The sequence below is a fragment of the Coffea eugenioides genome, unplaced genomic scaffold (genome assembly GCF_003713205.1).
Source record: "Coffea eugenioides isolate CCC68of unplaced genomic scaffold, Ceug_1.0 ScVebR1_23;HRSCAF=104, whole genome shotgun sequence".
Lineage (NCBI taxonomy): Eukaryota > Viridiplantae > Streptophyta > Magnoliopsida > Gentianales > Rubiaceae > Coffea > Coffea eugenioides.
The window spans coordinates 275,208-294,996 of record NW_020862884.1 but is presented as its reverse complement, the minus strand read 5'-3'; the positions used below and the strand labels follow the sequence as shown (position 1 = coordinate 294,996).

The window sequence follows — 19,789 nt, the reverse complement described above, 5'->3', positions numbered from 1 at the left end:
ATACATAATTAGTTGTTTTTCATTGCACTTTTTTCCCAAAACAAAATTAGAACAGGATTAGAATTTCTTTTAAAAAGTTGTTGGCTATTTGCAAATTGTGTTCTCAACTCAGGATTGATGTTATAAGTAGGACAAACTCACAAAATTTTTCTTCTTCCTCCTGTTTTTGCCTTTGAACCATCAACAGTAGGTTTGTTAAACTCAATGGAAAGTTATGTGCCTTTGACTAACTGATAAAGGACAGCCACAATTGTATTAGAACAACGAATTTACGCACTAAAATCAACGACATCAGTTAAAGAACTCGGAGACAATTAAAAAAAAAAAAGTTCAGGAAATTTTTCTTTGTTAAAAATCTCCACATGAACTAATGGTAGGAATTTCGAAGGGTATCACATGCACCGAAGGCAGAGCCATTTCTTGGTTCATTTACAACTGTGTAACTATATATTTACTGCAGCATAATTATGCAACATGAGTACATGACTATGACCGCAAAATAAGAATAAAAATAAAAATGCAACATGATTACTTTACTTGGAAAGTTGTTAATTTTGGAGGAAAGTTCCAAAATTTAGAGGAGTCAAAGTTACAGACTTATAGTATTTTATTTTTTAAGCCTCAAACTGCTAGATACAGAATTCGAACATTGAATCTGACAGTGAAAAATATTCCAATAGCCCTCCTCCGAGCCTTATAGTTAAAGGTTAATCATTTCTAGTAATTGACTTCTTGCAATTAATGAAAAATACGGCATTCTGACCTAATATGTTCACTTGAGTTGAAACTGAGAGGTCCCAATATTTCAAATCTGTTGATGAAGTACATTGATGAGATCTCTTTTGCATTTAGATTAGAGCAATTTAGTATTCCATAATGAAAGTTAGATTGCCAGAGTTTGTAGCATTTGATTAAGAAGCAAATTTTTTTCTTTATTTCCGAGTCATATTTAGGCCATTTTGAAAAATCATTCTCTCCCTGCAATAACGTGAAAAATATTGTTTATGTTTGTGTATTTTTATTCGTAGTTTTTCTCATTGCTCAATAAAGTAATCATCTCAAGAATATCATGAAGATCTTCCTCCCCCAAAAAAAAGAGAGAGAGAGAGAGAGAGAGAGAGAAGATCACAGATAAAAAATGGATATTTAGAAAGTGAAAAGGCACAAAAAACTAAAAAAGTTAATAAATTCAGACCAACTATATTGAATATCTAAAATTGATACATCAACCTTATAGAGCACAGCCAATTTGACGATCAGATTTGAGATTGAAAGAGCTAGCAGAAATAATTGCACCAGCAACAGTGGTAACTGTCTTACTGGAAGTCATACCGAATTTTTTCTTTTCTTTTTCTTTTTTGTTTATTTTAGTATTTTTCTTACCTACATAACCATCAACGTTTTCTTAAAAGAATTGCACCTTGTTATGAACTTTTGTTGCTTTGTGAACAGGCCTTTTCACCCACAGAATTTGTCCCAAGAATCCCATGTAGTTTCAGTTGCCTAACATCCTACATACTGATATTTGTTTAAGAATTTCATTTCTAAGAATATAAGGGTTGGAATGTTGAAAGTGTCCTGTTATAGTCTCATAAATTGTACGAGCTTCCAGGCAGCAAACCTTCAACTTGACCAGGTATAGCTATAAGTGTTGCCCTCCATCAACTTTATCTTTTATTTTTAGATGAAATGCTTATATTTTTATAAGCAAATTCACAATGTTTTTTTAACTTTGGCATTAAATAAGTTGACATCTTGATTCCATTACCTAATATTGTTGTAAATATAGATGAATTCGGATTTCCAAGAAATAAGATATTTGATAAATGGACAATTGGACACACCTAATATCATTGTAATCCAATTCACTGTGAATTAAAATAAATACATGCGCATATTCTTAATTTATTTTGATAGGTGAGCATAAAAGGATCTAAAATAAAATCACAAATATATGTGGTCTTCAATTTTGATGATAAAACTCTTTTTCCTATTTATTCTTCCTTTTTGGAGAGAATTAAAACTCTTGCTACTGACAATTTTCTTCTATTAAATGTAAAGGGCATTAAATTTCTTCTATTAAATGTAAATAAAAATGGCAATAGGTACGGTAATATTCCATACCCACACGTACCTGACCCAATAGTTAATTCGATTAGACGAGCAATGGATTATCTGTTAGGGCATGGTATTGATAAGAGCTTATTGATGGATTACAAATATTCCACAACCCTCTTATTCTCTTTAGTTTGTATTTTTGTTCCCTCTATTTATCTTGTGAAGTGTTGTTTGTCATGTTTTATATAAAACTCATTGTTTGGAAATGACCCTGAGAAAAATTGTCTAAATCTTCTTTTGAATATTTGCTGAAATTGCTAATAGCCAGAGGTATGATTTAACTAAAATTCTCAAATGGAGACAATTGTGATTAAAGATGGAAGAATGTCCATTTAACTCCTAATTTTTCATATGCAGGTTCTATGGTACTGTCCAAATTTAAGACTCAATGTAGTGTGTTGATTTACCATGGTGTATAAATTAATTTTAGTTTGATAAAAGTTAATTTTCTTTTTTTGAACTATTCGGATTAGTGGGTAGAGGGTACTCGATAGGTAGTTTGAATCCGATAAAGTTTGGTAAAAGATTTAGATAAGTGGGTTAGTGTTTGATAAGAAAATTTTTTAGGATACTCGATCCGCTGGCATCCTTAAATGTAAAGGACATTAAACAAGGTAAAAGATAAAAATGTAAATCATAACTATGATAAATGTTAGAAGCATTGATAAGCGAGATCCATGTTATTATGAGAATAAGAGGAGACATCTCTAAATATTACAAAAAATTAGAGAGGAGGTTAGTGAAATTTATCCAAAAAAATTAAAAAAAAGGCTTACTTCTTGCTTGGAATTTTTGTTTGAATTGTTTTGCAATCACAATTATGTTTGCTTTTTGATACTTCTGGCTTTGGGTTTTTGTTTGAATTGAGTGGAAGGCAATAATGCTGATATTTTTATGCACTGGAAGATGAACAGCAGTGGGTGGCTAATTTTCTGTTAATACGGATTAAGAATTATGGACGCTTGCAAATTAAAGAATTGGAAGACTTCTGATTGAAATAGCAAAAAAGTAGTACTCTATTCTAAATACAAAACGAGCTCTTTTTGGATGCAAATAGCATCAGTGATTACCTGAATACAAACATTAGAAGCTTTCAAACAAAATCACTAGCTCTCGAGGCAAGTCTATGCCCATTTTGCCATCAAAGACATCCCTCCAGCCCCTAGTAAAACTGCTACATAAGCCCAGACTTGAAGCATCATGCTGTTTTGTAGCTTCTTCCCCAGAAAATCAGAGGCTAAAAGATCCACCAATGCCATATAATTCAGCAATCCAGCAGAACATGCATCCAGCAATCCCACCACAATTAGTGCTGTTGGACTGTCATCACTGTACACATTGGACAAAGCAATTCCTAGTGCAATCCCAAATGGAGTTGTAGACGAGAAAAAGAACACCATGATGGCTTTCATTTTAGCTCCATACTCAGCCTAACCAAATAGATTTAAAAAAGAAAACTTTAGAAGGAAAAAAAAAATCAAATGTTGAGCTGAATTCATTGCTAAAAATAGCATATTGTTGTTTGGTATTTGTCAGCGGGGGATGATTACCTGCAATATGCAACCTCCTAGACCCATTCCCTCAAAGAGCTGATGAAAGCAAAGAGCAGCTACTAATGGCCTGATTGTGCATGGATTATCTGTAGCGCCCATTGACAATCCAATTACTACAGAGTGTACCACAATCCCGACTTCCAAAACCTACAATATACGTGTTACATTACATGGTTTAGATAGAGGCAAAAATATGACGAAATTATAAGTCTGGGAACTGCAAGGCTAGCTCTTGACATGAAAATTCTGGTTTTCATGGTTTCTAACATACATTAAATCAGCAAGAAAATCGAAAATTTACAAAAGTGAAACAGTGAGCTTAATAAAGTTCTTCAGGCATGCAGGTCACTGTTCAAGTTTTTTCCCCCCTTGTCAATTCTTGAAGAAAAGTGATATACAATCACACGTACATCCCAATTTGATATCCATCCACTCCTAAACACTTTAATTTCATTGCATTATAATCGAATTTTAAACAGCTAGTGAGGTGTATCGATTTTATTTCCCTTCTTAAATAAATGTTACACTTTCGAACTGATAAGCATGAAGAAATCGACTAGGAACAAAAGAGACAAAATGCTATGACAATCTTGGTAAGGATGAAGCTCAAAATATTGACCAAGTGATGTCGATTATTTTGTCACAAACCTGAGCAACAACACGATAACGTAGCAATTGGGATGCAGCAGAATCATCATCATCGGCAGCTTCAAGATTTCTATGACCGTGCCCAATATGTTGTGATTCCAAAGCTCCGTCCTTGACATCTTTTGAAGAACTTTGATCAGCAATGCATTTCTTATAGTAACTCATGGAAAATGAATCAATCATAAGAGTCACTAAAGCTGAAAGCATAGCTACAAAAGTAGTAAAAGGGAATTTTCTCCAAGGTTTTTCCGGTAAACATTGTGATCTTAGACAATCAAAGGAGTCCGGCATGACATGCATGTAGCCAGTTGCTAGGATAACTCCCGATGCAAATGCCTTAACCAAAACGAACATATTTTTATCAGGCTGAAGAGATGGAACTGACCGAGAAAATAATGGCAGACAAATTCCTATCATGCTAGTCACCAGTATTGCAAAAATTGCCACCAACTTGAGCTTTAAGGCCTCGGCCCTGTTGTGACATCCAGTCACTTTCGCCTCACCGCATTGTGGTGGAGGAGGCGGCGGTGCGGTGGTGGTGGTGTTTGATGCACAAAATATTGGTATAGCAAATGAGGAGAGTAGGAGAAGAGAGATTGCAAGAAATTTTGTGCATTTCATTTTTTGTTGTTCTAGTCCTACACTACAGTACTACACCTCTACGTGACGAGGAATTATGATGTTTATGAGAAATGGCTGCAAAATCTAGAGCATTTATAGGGTTTTAGATAGGGTAGGAAAGAGATTAAGCAAAGATATGGGATCTCAACTTCTCATAGAATAGAATCTCATATTTGCCTCTAAATGGGATTCAAACTCTTTCTCTTTTCTGTTTCTTGATGTGTAAATATTGTCAAGAATTAAGGGTTTTCTATGGGCGTAGACAAGTTACAAAAGTGGCTGCGCCTGGAATGTGTTGCCTTGATTTTGACACATTCCTATCTCAGTCAGACCGCACTTTTACATACTCCTAGGATGACATGTCATCTGTCAATATCTCAGTCAGACCACACTTTTACATACTCCTGGGATGACATGTCATCTGTGAATCTTTCCTTCGTCTTTTATTTAGTTCTGTGAAAGGAATTCAGCCACAATCATTCGTCGTCGACGAAACACGTGCTCTGCTCGTGATCGTGAGTACTAGGTTGGCAACAAAACCGATGTGAGACTGAGAGTGATTTCACCGCTTCTTCCTCCTTTGACACCAGGATCAGTTCCCTTTCAATGGCCTCTGCATTTTCTTCTGCATCATATCAGATTTGCATCCTTTATTGGACGAGTATGATTGAGTGGCTGATGGCCCTTGTTTTGTCCGGTTATTAATTTGATTTTTCTGTCCGAATACTGGCTGTAATTTTTCCTTTCTCCTCTCTTTCTTGTGCGAATCCGAGAAATGAACTCAATTTTTTTCCATTATTATTACCCTTCTCTGTTTCTCTTTCTATGATGGTTATTCAAAATTTTTTTTTGTATCCTTATCAGTTGTGTTTTTGTAATTTGTGTGACAGAAATAATGGCTATTCCGTTCTTTCCTTTTTCTCTTTGTACGTTTCTGAGTGTGTGTTCTTTTGAGCTTTTTTTTAGCTTTCTTTTCCTCCTGTTTTAGTTTGGCTATACTCTATAGTAAATCAGTAACTGCAACTACAAGGTGAAATGGAAACTGAAGAGTACGGTGAGATGCCAAAGTGCATGAAGCCTCCAGTATGATTCTGTACCTTTGGCATTCTGATCTGTAAAATGCTAATATCAGATTAGTTAAACCATATCTTTGTTTCTGTAACTTAACCAAACAGACGGATAGCGTGGCAGAGGATGATAGGAATGCAACTGGGAGGAGGATTTCAGGGGAAGACACTGAGGGCGAGGGCGAGGGCAACACCATTGTTGGCTCTGAACTAATACTGATGGAGATTGCTCACATTTCACGAGAAGATTAATCGCTTACTCATCTGGCAGCTTTGCTCTACCCTGTCTTTTCAAGAAAAAATCAGTTGAGGAGAAAAGATCACCTTCCTTGATTGCAAGTAATTATGCTGGGCTTGGTTTCAGTTTATCTGAATATAAATTCTATTTTGGGTATCATTTTCATTTGATGAAGGTGTCTGAGCTGCTGGAATCAGGGAAGTCAATACTGAAGGATCTTATTAATGAATTTGAAGAAAGATTAATTGTGTGAGTCATGTAAAAAATAGGTATTAGGTTTTCAAGATCAGGTTGTATCAATTTTTTTTTTCTGAAGCATGTTTGTTTACGGAATCCACAAGGAACAGATAGACAAGTGGAAGGAGGAGATTCAGGAACTACAGTTGCTTGATGCCTTAAATGAGGAGACTAATGCTGATTTGCACAGCACTAGATGTCTACTTCAGAATGTTCCTCATCAATCTCGAAGGTAAATTCTGGCATCATTTTATCTGCAGATATGAACACATTAATTGGCTGAAGTTAATAGCTTGTTGCTAACATTGGCATCTTTTGAGATGCAAAATTACAATTAAGAACTTAAAAAGGTGTCTGAGGTTGTTGGCTGCATCATAATGGTTTTGATATCAACATACAGAAGAATGTTAATTTAGGTCTGTTTCTTCTTGTCATTTTCCTCTTTCTAACTAGTGCAGCAGTATCAAAATTGAATGACGTGTTCTGACTTTTGGAACTGACAAATCTACAGAGGATGAAAGTTTTGCAAATTAGCTTTGTTGTTTTCTGACACTTGTGAATAGCTCTTATATTCTATTTTGGGGTTTTAATCTAAAAGTGAAGAATGTAACATTAGGTTTTTAGACAGCAGACTCTAGATTCATCATGAGGCCTGAAATTTGATTTGATTGATGCAAGTGGTGACGCTGATTATGTCCCACTTTTGCTCCAATCATTTGCTAATGTATTAAACATCTAACTTGAAGTTCCAAAAATTTTTCACATGCCAATCCAGAACATTTATCCTTGATGCTTCTTGTCACTGAAAAGGTACAGAGCTTTTGTGCTTAAATTTAGTTATTGAACTTTTACTTCTTCACGAGTTCATTTTTTTGATTCTTTTAGCCGGAAAGTGAAGAAAGTTTAACTTGAATACAGCAGCTAGGTGGCATAAACAGGCATCCTTCATTTGACTCCATACCATCGAATGGTTTAGTCGGTATCAGTTTTATTTAGTTTTGATCAATAGGATGCTGGTTGATCATTCTACGTGACAGGTTGTTTGGGGACATTGGATCTGCATTTCCAGGAAGTGATTACAGAGATATGAGGTTCTGCATACTGATAGTGTTGAACTTTGAATTGCTTACTAAGGAAAGATTGGAAGATTGGAATACAACATTATTAAGATTGGAAGTCAGCATTATAGTTGCATTTGTGTCCTTTTGATTCTTATTGAAATGATGCTCAAACTGTGCGCTAATTTTTGACCATGTACAAGAAGAGATTGCTGTCTTCTGTTTAGGCTCACTGAGCAGGATGCTTGTCTTAACTCTTGATATGAGCAAAGACACCTAATTCTGCTCTAAGTTCTTATTGCGGCAGAACCTCTGATGACTTGAATTAGGATTTTTGGTTCATGAAATGGGGCGTTACAGAATTTAAGCACAGAACCTTGGATCATGGCCATTATGCTATTGGTCATCAGATGTTTAGGAGAGGTTTTGATATGGCCAGCCATCTAGACTATGGATTCTGCAGTTGTGTTTGCTTTGGAGAATTTAGAGACTGGTTGGGGTTGCTTTGCAGCTGTGCAGACATGCCAGAGTGCAACGGTTTTTTCAATTGGAAAATAAAAAATAGATGGTTTCATGATGGGATATGTGATGTAGAAAAGAATATCACAAACAAGTATAATATTTGGATGATGGCTGGGATAGATTAATCTTCAGATGATTGGACAAAGCTTTCTGTCTAACCCTGATTTCAAAAGCTGCTTCAGGGATCAGGCTTTTATTCACAAAACATGCTAATCCATTATGCTTTTTGTTTATAATGTTTGTATCAAATTCAGAATGCTTTGCTACAATGACTTGCATTCATAACACATATATATACTATAGTAACAGGAACAAAGGAGAAGTGCCTCCATAATTTATGTTTAACTGGGCATGTACCACTTAGTTGCTACTGCACATCGTGCGGTTTATGCTTCCTAGTATCAAGAACAAAGTTGAATAGATTTGGATAGATTCTTCTCCCGGTGTCTTTTTTTTTTTTGGGTTCAGTTAACCTCTGGATCAAAAAGGAAAAAGTTTATCAGATCACATCGTTTTTTTCCCCCTCAGATACTTTTTCTGCCCTCTATTCTCTTCACACCTCAAACCCTCTCAAACTCTCTCTCCAACTCCAAGAACAAAGAAATGCCGGAGATAATGCTGAGAGATGAGAAAGAGGAAGATTAATTGTCCATCTCCATTATCAGAATCGCTTCTCTGAATTTTATTTTTAATTTTGATATTTTGGGTCTCTCCAACCAGAAACAGCTAAAATTTTTGTTGATGAATAATCTGATGATCAAGGTAGCCTTCTTATCTGACCTTTTCCGTTTCCTTTTTTTCCCTTTTCTTTTCTTGAGTATTCTTCAGAGACATGTCTAAAGTGATCTAGCTAATTTCAGTTATAAGCATACTATCTCACTATGGATATACATCATGGCCACAAAACGTCCAATTTCTGCATCTGAAGTTTAAGGTTCTGTATTATCATGGCTAAAAAATAGGCCAATGCAGCTGCAGTTTAAGGTTCTGTATTATGAAGGTCTCAATATACAGTTTCCTAAAGAACTTCTGTCCTTCCAGATAAACTAAAAAATGATTCAAATTGCTGCTTTTTGAAATTTGAGAAGCCAAGTCAGGGTTCTTGAAATGACCAAATACGTAAATTAGTCCTTTTTTTGGAATGCCAAGGCCACAGAAAGGTTATTAGAGCATCTTTGTTCCCTAGCTTTAAGCATTATGAAGCATATATTTTCCACTAGATTAAAAGGGTAAGTGTTCCTTATCTATAAGCTATGGCCTTTATGTTAGGACTACGGTTGACTAAGCTATATAACTAATTCATCTGTCTGGTGATTTTTTGTTGCATGCTTCATTAATTTATGCTATTATGCATATTTGGCCTCTTAGGTTCCTGCTTTCAATATGACTTGCAGATGCCATTTAACCAGAAAATTTTGTTGAAGCAGGTAAACTAACCAGTGGTAATTCTCGATTGACGGTGTCAAACATTGGGATGAGTCTGATTGGAATATCAGCTGCACAGCTTCTCTCACTTGATTCAACTTCAAATGTTGAGATTTCACATTGTCAGAGTAAGATTTGGCCTTATTCGGTACCAGATTCAGACCCTGTTGAGTTGTTAAAAGCATTTGATTAATGCACCTTTCCAGTTTTTTCAGTCAATCAGAATTTTTAATCACCCTGTGCTTACCATCATTAAAATGTTGTTTAGTACTTTTTATCACATTTTTCCCTTGATGTGAGCATTGTCCAAGTTTCTTGATATCCACTGTCCACAAACTTAGCAATTAGCATGTCCATATTTCTTGTAATATTGACCTCTTGTGTTTCTGTTCTCATCACTGCATCTATCTGATGATCTGCAGCACCCATTTTAGATTGTTAAAGAAAGAATTCACGGGACATCTTGAAATTGAAACCCTATTTATTGTGTATCGTCTTACCTGCTACTCACCACATCTGTGATTCCATGGAGTTTCCCAGCTTCATTGAAACTTGAGATACTCACAGTCAACTGAGTAAATGAGTCACTCTAGTGACTTGTTTTGTTCAATTACTTGTAGTAAAGCTTCTCAAGTTTTTTCGAATCATCACAATATCTTTCTCAACTGCAGGCTTGGAGAAACTTTCCCTGCTCCTAAATTGTTTCTGCATTTTCTTTTCTGCGTCCTACTAGATCATGTTGCATGCATCACCGGCGTTTATCAAACATAGCTTGCATCAAAGTAGATCATGACTTGCCCAGATTGGAGGGAGATGTTTCTGCTGACATCAAGTAACTCTTTTTTTGGCTTCAAGAAAAATGAAATAGAAACGACAGAGACTCAGGAAGTGGCCCCTTCTAGACATATTGAGTTGTTACTTGTTGGAGACTTTCTGAAATTTTTATGCATGATTTCTAGATGGTCTTAATGTGCTTCAATTGTTGTGATGCTACCATTTTTCCTGATGCATGTACTGAGTTCTTGAATTTTTTTGCAATTCAGAGGGAAATCCTGGTCTCAGTTGAGCTCTTGAAAAACCTGACCCAATTTATATGAAATCAAGTGCTGATCCTGACATGCCACTTAAATTTTTGCATCATCCACAGCTGAGTTTGCTCTTGATATTTTGTCCTGCGTGGATGTTGATATGATTAGTATTCAACTCCAAGGAATATGCACAACAAAACATCAACAAACTACCAATGTGTGGAAGTGTATGTGGTACCAAATATACAAGATTTCCAAGTTTCCAGTCGCTATGTCTTTAAGCAAACTTGATCCCCTGGAAGAATTTGCCTTCTGATGTCTAGACTTGACATCTTCTACAGTCAGTGTCAAATATTTTTAGAACTTGCATGTTGTTGTTATATCATACCGTGTAAAGCAGCCAAAAGAATCAGGCTAAAACACATCGGACTTGGTTAGAATGGAAACCTAACATTGGAAGCAAGACTAACACAGCTTTTTCCCCCCTCCATTATTGTGCTCTGATGTGCTGTTCATAGCTGCATCATACATGCATATATGACGTTAAGTGTTAACAAGTTCAAAATGTTTGTCAACTATTTTGAATTGGCAGAAGTGGAAATTGTGGCACTGACTGTGTTAAGACGTTAAATTTAATAGATTGAATTGTCACAAGGCACACACAACCAGGGACTAGAGACTTGGCTTTATCTATCCAGATTTGTTTTCCTGCAAGATGGGAGACATATTATTATTTTGCTCGCCGAACTACAACCCATTATTTGATGTTGTCAAAACTCTTGTGGGCTGTATTCGTAATTGGTATTTGAATACCAAGAAATGTACATGAAAATTTCTTTAAGTTCATTTGATTAGCTTGATATTGATAGTGTATTTCTGAAATTGAAGAATAGAACAAAATTGTTCTCCCATCATAAAGAGAGAAGAAGCACTTGTGTTTGTTCACATATCTTTAAGAAGTTCCAAGTCTTCAATTTAATCAAAGCCTAATAAATCAGAGGATTTTTTTAACGGATGTCTCCAAGGATATTTGTTAGCGTACCCGAATTAAATTTAATTTACTGTATAGATGCACACGCTCATATTTATTACACTTTCTGTATTTAGTTACGCCAAATTAGTTTTTCGCTCTTGTTAAAAAATTAACATCGAGGATATTCGTTAGCCAAATGGTAAATCAAAATAATTAAGAAATTAATGACTCTAGATATCTTTTTGCATTAGTTTCTTGTTCATTAGGCAAAACCCAAAAAAAAAAAAAAAGGAGAAAGAGAAAAACTTTCCAAAGATTGTTGAGTATTCTCACACTCTGCTTGGAAATATATTTCCTTTCCCAAGTCTTGAAATAAAAGAAAAGATGGGCTTGGGCTCTTAAGTTCAACCTGTGTGGAGAAAAGGTTGGGAATGGCTATTCTTTGACGTCTCAGTGAAGCTCCAATCCATCCAACTCGAGCTCTGAGTGCACACTGTACAGGACTTCTAGGCCCAACTTACATTTTTTTGGGTATCAACCCATTTGGACTTCCCCTTTGGGCTGGATTGTAAATTTTATCGCAAATTGGTAAGTATTCATCAGCAAAGTTAAGTATACAGCCCAGATGTTTTGCAGATAAAAAACGATTAAGGACCATAATGAACTCACAGCTAATTATCATCTTATATTCTCTGGCTTTTGTTTTTCCTTTTTTTCATAGGGGAAGGGAAAAAATTAAATAAAAAATCTAATTTCAACTTTAACCATTACACCAAAACTTGCACTTCAATAATATGGATATGAAAGCATCGCTCGGTATTTTGGAAAGCTTTCTACCAGGGGTTGTTGCCATTCACCAAAAATTACTATTGAATAGAAGATTCAAAGATTATTTCCTCCTTTTCGAATTTTCAATTTTATGTGTTAACGACCACTAAGATTTATTAGTAAAACCATTTAACTCTGTAGCAACCCTGGTTTTAAACTAGCTCAATAATTTTCTGAGCATGAACCCATTAACTCAAAATTACTTAAATCAAATTAATTGTAGTCCACTCCTTACAAGTATTATCAATCGACCAACATTATTGTTATATTTTCTGGCATAAGATAAGACACGGGGTTTGACAAACTCTCCGTTTGAATTGCTGTTATTAGGAATTTTTGTGAGGTAAAAAGGTAATTAAAAAATGTGTTTACAGAAAATGCAGAAAATTTTTCTGCGAAAAATCACAATCCAAACGAGATTTTGGTTGTTGTGGTTGTTTTTTGCGTCCTTCCCCCCCCAAACCCCAAAAAAAAAACAAAAATAAAAAAACAACTTCATGGTGGTTAAAAAGTTCTTGCACAACACACACTTGAATTGCTTGACAAAGGGGTGTGAATTTTCTCTACACGTATCGTAAAAGTTGGGCTAAGACTGACTTAAGCAAATGCAGACAACTTTTATCATCACTTGTCATGTGGGCATTGATAGCGAGAGAACGGCATTCATGAATTGGGAAGAATTTCAAATGCAAGCACAACAAAATTGTTGGAAATTTCTTGCACTCGGTTTATAGTTGAAGGATGAAGCCTTTTTGACTTGACCCTTCAACTAACGCTACACCAAATATTTTATTTTTTGTACTCCAATTCACGTGAAATCTCTTTTGATGTTCAAAGGACAATCCGAGTAAAAGGATGACCAACTTATTGGGGGCCATCATTTAGACCACTTCTATTTAAAACAGATAAAAAAGTTTCGTCCCCATCAAACTTCTCTCGGGTTTACGTGTATTGTTAAGTTACACGTCTCTAGCCGTCTTATAACTTTCCTTCTTTTTTTTTTGAGTGATTCTTAATATTGTATATATTTTTATCATTAGATACATGACACATATCAATTAAATAAATAAGATTCATGAGGATTTTTTCATAAAAAAAAGATTAATTTTTTATACATTAACAGTGTAATGATTTTTTTTTACACTATCGATTACAGATGCATGCCATATATTTATATATATGATTTAAATTTATATTATGTGACATTATGATTCGAACCTTCTAATGTAAAAAAAAAGTGTACCCTGATAGTGCATAAAAAAGCTTACTCAAAATTTAAAAAAAAAAAAAAGAAAGAAAGAAAGAAAGAGATGAGGCTTTTATATTTGAGAGACTTGATGTGTGTAGATAAATTTGGATGACTTGGGACTGCCATAAACTTTAGATTCTTGTTTAACTTCATGCGTGGTATTAATTGTTAATTTTATGGATCATGATCAAGTTGAAAATTTTATACGATATGGATAACTTTCATGACAAATGCAAGTTTGCATCCAAACCAACTAGTTTAAGAATAGTTCAGTTTAGGTGACCGAGCAAAGAGTCTATAACCTTTAAGTGAAAGATTAATCATTGCAAGTGTAATTAAAGTTAAAAGCGTAAAGGATTATATAGTGCGCTGTTATAGCTATGATTCATTTGACAAGTTTGTAGTGGGTTCGGCCATATATACATACATACATATATATATATACACACACCAAGATAATTTCTGAGAGCTTTGCGAACCATTTTGATTGGATGTTTCAGATAAGGTATCTTGTGTATGGACTTAAGTGCATTCCAGCCATGGCCAAATATAGCTTACTTTGTAGCAACTCAAAAAGGGTTTTACTTGGTGATTCAAGAAAAGAAAAAGAACAAGAATAAAGAGGTGCTCATGGTTGAGGTTATATATACTTTTTCACTAGCTGGTTGAAAGATTCTTTGGGAACTTAGATACTGCGTGATTTCTGAGGTGCTTTCTCTTTTACAACACCTCCCAATATCTTTCGGCATAGGATCTATTGGTTGTTGTTGCACCAAGGATATCATCACCCATATTCTCTCTTTCTCACTTTTGCTTTTCCTTTTTCCTTTTGTTATGAATTCTTTTCCCAACCATTCTTTCTCTCCTTGGTTTATTTTTGTTCCAAAACAATTGCAAAGTCGTGTTGTGTGTCACGAAGGGAAACAATTGACATAAGTCACTCTCAACCCATGTTCTTTAAACTATGTGCTTCTCAAAAAAAAGGGAAAAAAAGAGAAGTTTCTCCAAAGATAAAAGTAGATGCTTGTTCCCCATAATTCTGAACCATCATCGATGTTATAAAAATGCATGGAATAAGTCCATTCATTCTGCTTAAGGTATGGCTGCCCACTATACCCTTTTCTTCTTTTTTTTTTTTTTTTTTTTTTGTGGGCAACTTGTAGTTGTAGGTTCTATATATGCCTCTTTGACACATTCACAGCCAATAAGGGGAATATCCAATCCACTAAAATGATGTTTCATGTCAAGACTTTGAGTTGCAGTGGACTTTATGTAGCAGGAATTTAAGGTTATTATTATAGTTAGAAAAAAAAAAAGAAAAAAAAAGCAAGCATCTATAGTGAGTTGGTTGTGTGCTCCATGTAGCTAGTCATGATGGTGCAAATCCACAACCTAAGTTAAAATGTCATGCAAATCTTGGAAGCTTAGCAAATGGAGAATTTTGGGATGTTGTTAGTGGGATAAAATGATGTGTCCATCAAGCATCTGTCGTCTGTCAACACGCCTTAGGAAATAAGTAGTAGTTTGAACTGTTTCCCCATTTTCCTTTTCCAAGTCTTGGTATCTAATAATTGGTCTTTATTGGGGTTTGATTCAACTTATCAAAATATAAAGAATCACAACCTTTATCTCCACTCCTACCTTTTACTACCAAAATCCAACAAAAGTGAGCTCGTTGGCAGCCTCATCACAATTTCTGAGTAAGGAAAGTGCAATTTGGAAGGGTCATCATCATTCTAGATGTGGGGCAGACACGTTATCTCTCCATTTCTCAAAGTAAGGGGAAATTCCAAATTCAGCAATTGCAACGCTACTGCAACTTATTAGATTTTTACTTTTACTACCTACATTTACTCCACTTTTCTTATTATTATGTGTAAGTCCCCAATATTTAATTGATAAGACTCTTTTAACACCTTATTTAGACTTTCTCTACACTTTAAAATGGAACTTTTGCTATAGGCAAAATAATGAGCTGCACTTGTGAAAAAATTGCATGTGACTACTCTTGAGTCCACATATATGTGGTCATGCCCCTTCTCGTCTTGATTTATTCCCTTCCTCCCCTGTATTAATTTTCCTCTAATTTTAACCATTTCGTCGATTTCAATCGTATACTCTAACTATAATTACTTCACCAAGATATAATTCTCTTGATAGAAGAGCTACGAGTATATGTTTTTAAACCTGAAGGCTGAGGAGGTACGCGTGACGATTTGAAGGCTAAAAAATATATAAGCCTGAAGTTCTGAGTGCCGAATAATAATAATATGTTTTTGCTTGATGTAAAATATAATTATAGGTAAAGGAGGCAAGTACAAATATAATCCACCATTTGATAACACAATTCTACAAACCCATCTTTCTATATTGGGCTCTTGATTTTTCAAAAGTCTAATTAAAATTTTTGTCCAAAGGTTGTGGAGCCACTATAAGATGTAGCCCCCCTCTAATGTAAAACACATGGAATCAATGTACTAGTGATATGTTTTTGAACACATTCCCATTAGTTTCGTGCAAGGGGAAGAAAGACTATGATGGAAGTCTCTCAAGTTGGGAGTATGAATTGAATGTGGTCCCTATAATCATGGAAGGCATATGTATTGTAGGAGAACAAAAGAAGCAACATCAATTCTAAAGTTGATGGAGGAGTAGATATGTGCCCCAACCACACTGACACAATAGGGGCTAGTTAGACTTCACATCTTGGGCCCCATAATCTTTTTGATCGGATCCAAACATTTTAATGCTTAGTTTTGCCCAACCATCCTTTTTGACCCCACTAAATATAAATTCGGAATAAAGGATAAAATCTACAAAAGTGGACAACTTTTGTGACACACCTTTCCATTCCTTTTCATTAATGGGCCCACATACTTTCAGCAAATGTTGACGACACATACATGGGCTATTGGCAAGGAATTGTGATCCACTCTTTGGGTCAGCCTGGGCCCATGTACAGGGGAAAGGAAGAAAATTGCAATCAATGAATTTGAAAGTGTTATCATGATCAAGCCTCCTTGACGTGTTCTTAGTAGGAAGAGATTTTCTTTTCTTCTTCTTCTTCTTTTTTGAATTTCTAGGCTTCAATAATTTATCTTACCTCAATCAACAATTTATTTTTCAGTAGGTTAAAAACATATCACAATATGCATTGCTAATTTCATGGGGAAAAAAGGAAAAAAAAAAATAGAACTTTTGGAGGCAGAATACCCTAGTTAATCATAGGAGCGTATTTCTTTTGTTTCCTCATAGGAGGAATACGTTGCTTTTGTTTCCTTTAGTTAAAAGGTGAAATATAAAATGAAAGAAAGATATTTGATTTCGGATTAATTTTTATACACTATCACTATAAAAAATTTTTACACAAGCAAATTTAGATGAATGCCAACCCATCATTGTTCAAATTTTAAATTCACTTTTTATTCATGTGTCATATATCTATATTTGTTAATATAAAAAATCTTTACGCTGACAGTATATATAATGTTAATCCATTTGATTTTTATTATTGCTTGTTTTATGGGGTAAAGATGAAACTAAAAGGCTTCTTCATTTAAATAAATTTTTGTCACAAATACAGTAGCCCTCAAATCTAAACCAGGAGGATTAACATTTTATGCGCTAACAGTATAATGTTTTTTTACACTAATAGTTATGAATGTATGACACATATGCATGATTTGAATTTCAAATTTCAATTGGTATTATATGACATGATCTAAACCTATTATTATAAAAAAAAAAAGTATACACTAATAATGTATAAAAAAATATATTTACTCGTAAAAGAAACTACAACGTACATTTAGGGGGTTTTCAAAGTCTATATCTTCAATCAACATTTTTCACTATTGGCGGTGTCAATTAATGTAGTAGTACATGAACTTCTATGCAGTTTCAAGTCCTAATCAATTAATTCTTGGAATTAGATCTCATCTAACCTATTCAGCATGCATTAGTTGAACCTCGACAATTTTCTACCTGTTTGAATTGACCCCACTAATTAATTATATGATGAAATGAGAAAGAGAAGTGGCCCATATTATATTAGATGCAAAGTTGGACAAATCAAGCTTCATCATAGGAATAAAGCATCTTATGCAGCATTTGGCTTGTAACCCAAGGGTTCAAAGCAAGGGATTGTGCAGATTTTGTCTACTGAATAATTCTTGCCCTTTAATTATTGTTCAATCCAACCATGATGCCAGGTGCATGCTTTCAATATAAAATTGCTCCTTGAAATCAGACTACTTGGGCATAATTAACAACGAGATTAGAGTCATTAATTAGTGCATTGTACAAAAGCAATCGACATCCTTATTCTATGCTAATTAATCACAGTTCCCAAAAACTCTTTCAAGAGTTTTTATATGTTGACCTTGGAATTATTGCAAGGGTGGGAATCGTACCTTTCTCCAAACAAAGAAAAGTATAGGACAAAGGATAGGATACCCCATGTTGACCGGAATTAAGGCCGGCAAAATGTTGCCAATGCAGAGTGTTTATGACCATTTTTAGTTAGTATGTCCATTCTTTAATTATTTTGGAAAAGTAGAAGCCAGCGCGATCATACATTTGATATATGGTGAGGCAAAAAGATGATTGAGAAATTGATTCACAGAAAACGTAAAAATTTTTCTACAGAAAGCCACAATCCAAACAAAGCCTCGATTCATCGATACCTAATTTACATACGGTCAAACAAGATTATCGAGAATTAAATTTAAACAATCACAATTGGCAAGAGTTAGGCCTTCATGATTTTTTCTTCCATAAAGGTTGATTTTTTTTTTCACATATTTCAAATGTTATTAGGATTTAAAGTGTGATTATTCTACGTTTTAGATATTTCAAAACTATGGTAAAAACCATTTTAAAAAAATTTTGAAAAAGGAAAACAAAAAAAAATTGCAAAAGAAACCGTGTAAGCATTAATGAACTTCAAGGAATATAAATAATTAGGAATCAAGTTTAAAAATTTGTCCTTATAAGTCTAGTGTACGTGTATGTGTGTGTGTATATATATATATATATATATTATAGTCAATTTAGAGAAAACGTAGGTTCACAATCATCATTACACTAATAATGACAATTAGACAACAACCTATTATCACTTGTCATGTTCATAATTAAATAAGGAAGAAAACAAATTCATTAAGATATTCCTCGTAGACAAACATAAATGTCTCTTCTTGTTTGCGAGCATAGATTGTAGTTAACTTTGGAGTAAGACAATCAACAAGTTTTTTAACTCTTCCATTTGAAATGGCCTCTAATACAAATAAAAAGTAGATTAGTTTTACTTGGCATCAGTACAAGTATGTAATCTACCGTGTGTTTGTGTGATAGTGTCAAAGTAATTAGGCCACCAAACCCGCATGCCCATCCCACTACCCCATGAAAATGACAAGCCAAAGAACAATTAAAGGAGGAAAAAAATTGTGGATTAAGAGTTGGATACAGTCAATTATTTAATACAGAAAAAAAAGCTCGGAGACTTTGAATAAAATATTTAAGTTCAATCCTTTTTAATCAAGATCAGCACTTGAGATACGATTACTACTAAACAAACATAGTTTATTGCCACCACAAAACGTGCACCTGTGAAGAATTATTGTGGTTTCGCTTTCCTTGAAAGCGAACCTTGCAATTGGGATTAACTTAATCAATTGACATGCAATATTATTGTACACTTACTTGATTGATTCACTAACCACAAATCAGCAAATAGTAAGTTTTTTTTATACATTGTCAGCCAGCGTACAAATTTTTTTTAAACACTAACAAAATTAGATTATATCACATAATATAAATTTAAATTATATACATATATTATATATTTATAATGACTAATATAAAAAAATCACAACATAGTCGGTGCATAAAAAGTTAATTCTTAAAAAAAAATTGACGAGAAAATATGTAATATCTATCCAAGGAGGCAAGGCAAAGCAAATAAATGGAGAATGGAGGAGGGGACAAAAGAGTCCCCATCTGGGAGTGGGGTCCACGGTGTACCAAGATCCTCCCATTAATTCCTGCGTCATCAGATGTCGCTTTCATGTGCCCCATCATTTAGTAATCTTCTTTGGCTTCCTTTTTTCGAATATATTTAATACAGTTAACGATTATTATCATTACATATTTGGGTCTATCTGGCATCTTTTTATTCTCTCATCTTTTCTTCCTTTTACACACGATGGACCCCCCCACGGGCA

At 34.4% G+C, this 19,789-nt stretch overlaps 1 protein-coding gene across 1 annotated transcript; it reads right to left on the bottom strand.

The window, feature by feature from the left end:
• Positions 1-3,231: 3,231 nt before the first annotated feature.
• LOC113756554 (fe(2+) transport protein 1-like) lies at positions 3,232-4,940 on the bottom strand. The gene is made up of 3 exons (XM_027300193.1): positions 4,320-4,940; positions 3,669-3,818; positions 3,232-3,548 (listed from the first exon to the last, which is right to left on the bottom strand). Exons 1-3 carry the CDS (start codon positions 4,938-4,940, stop codon positions 3,243-3,245), a joined length of 1,077 nt encoding a protein of 358 aa, XP_027155994.1. The 3' UTR covers positions 3,232-3,242.
• Positions 4,941-19,789: the final 14,849 nt, after the last annotated feature.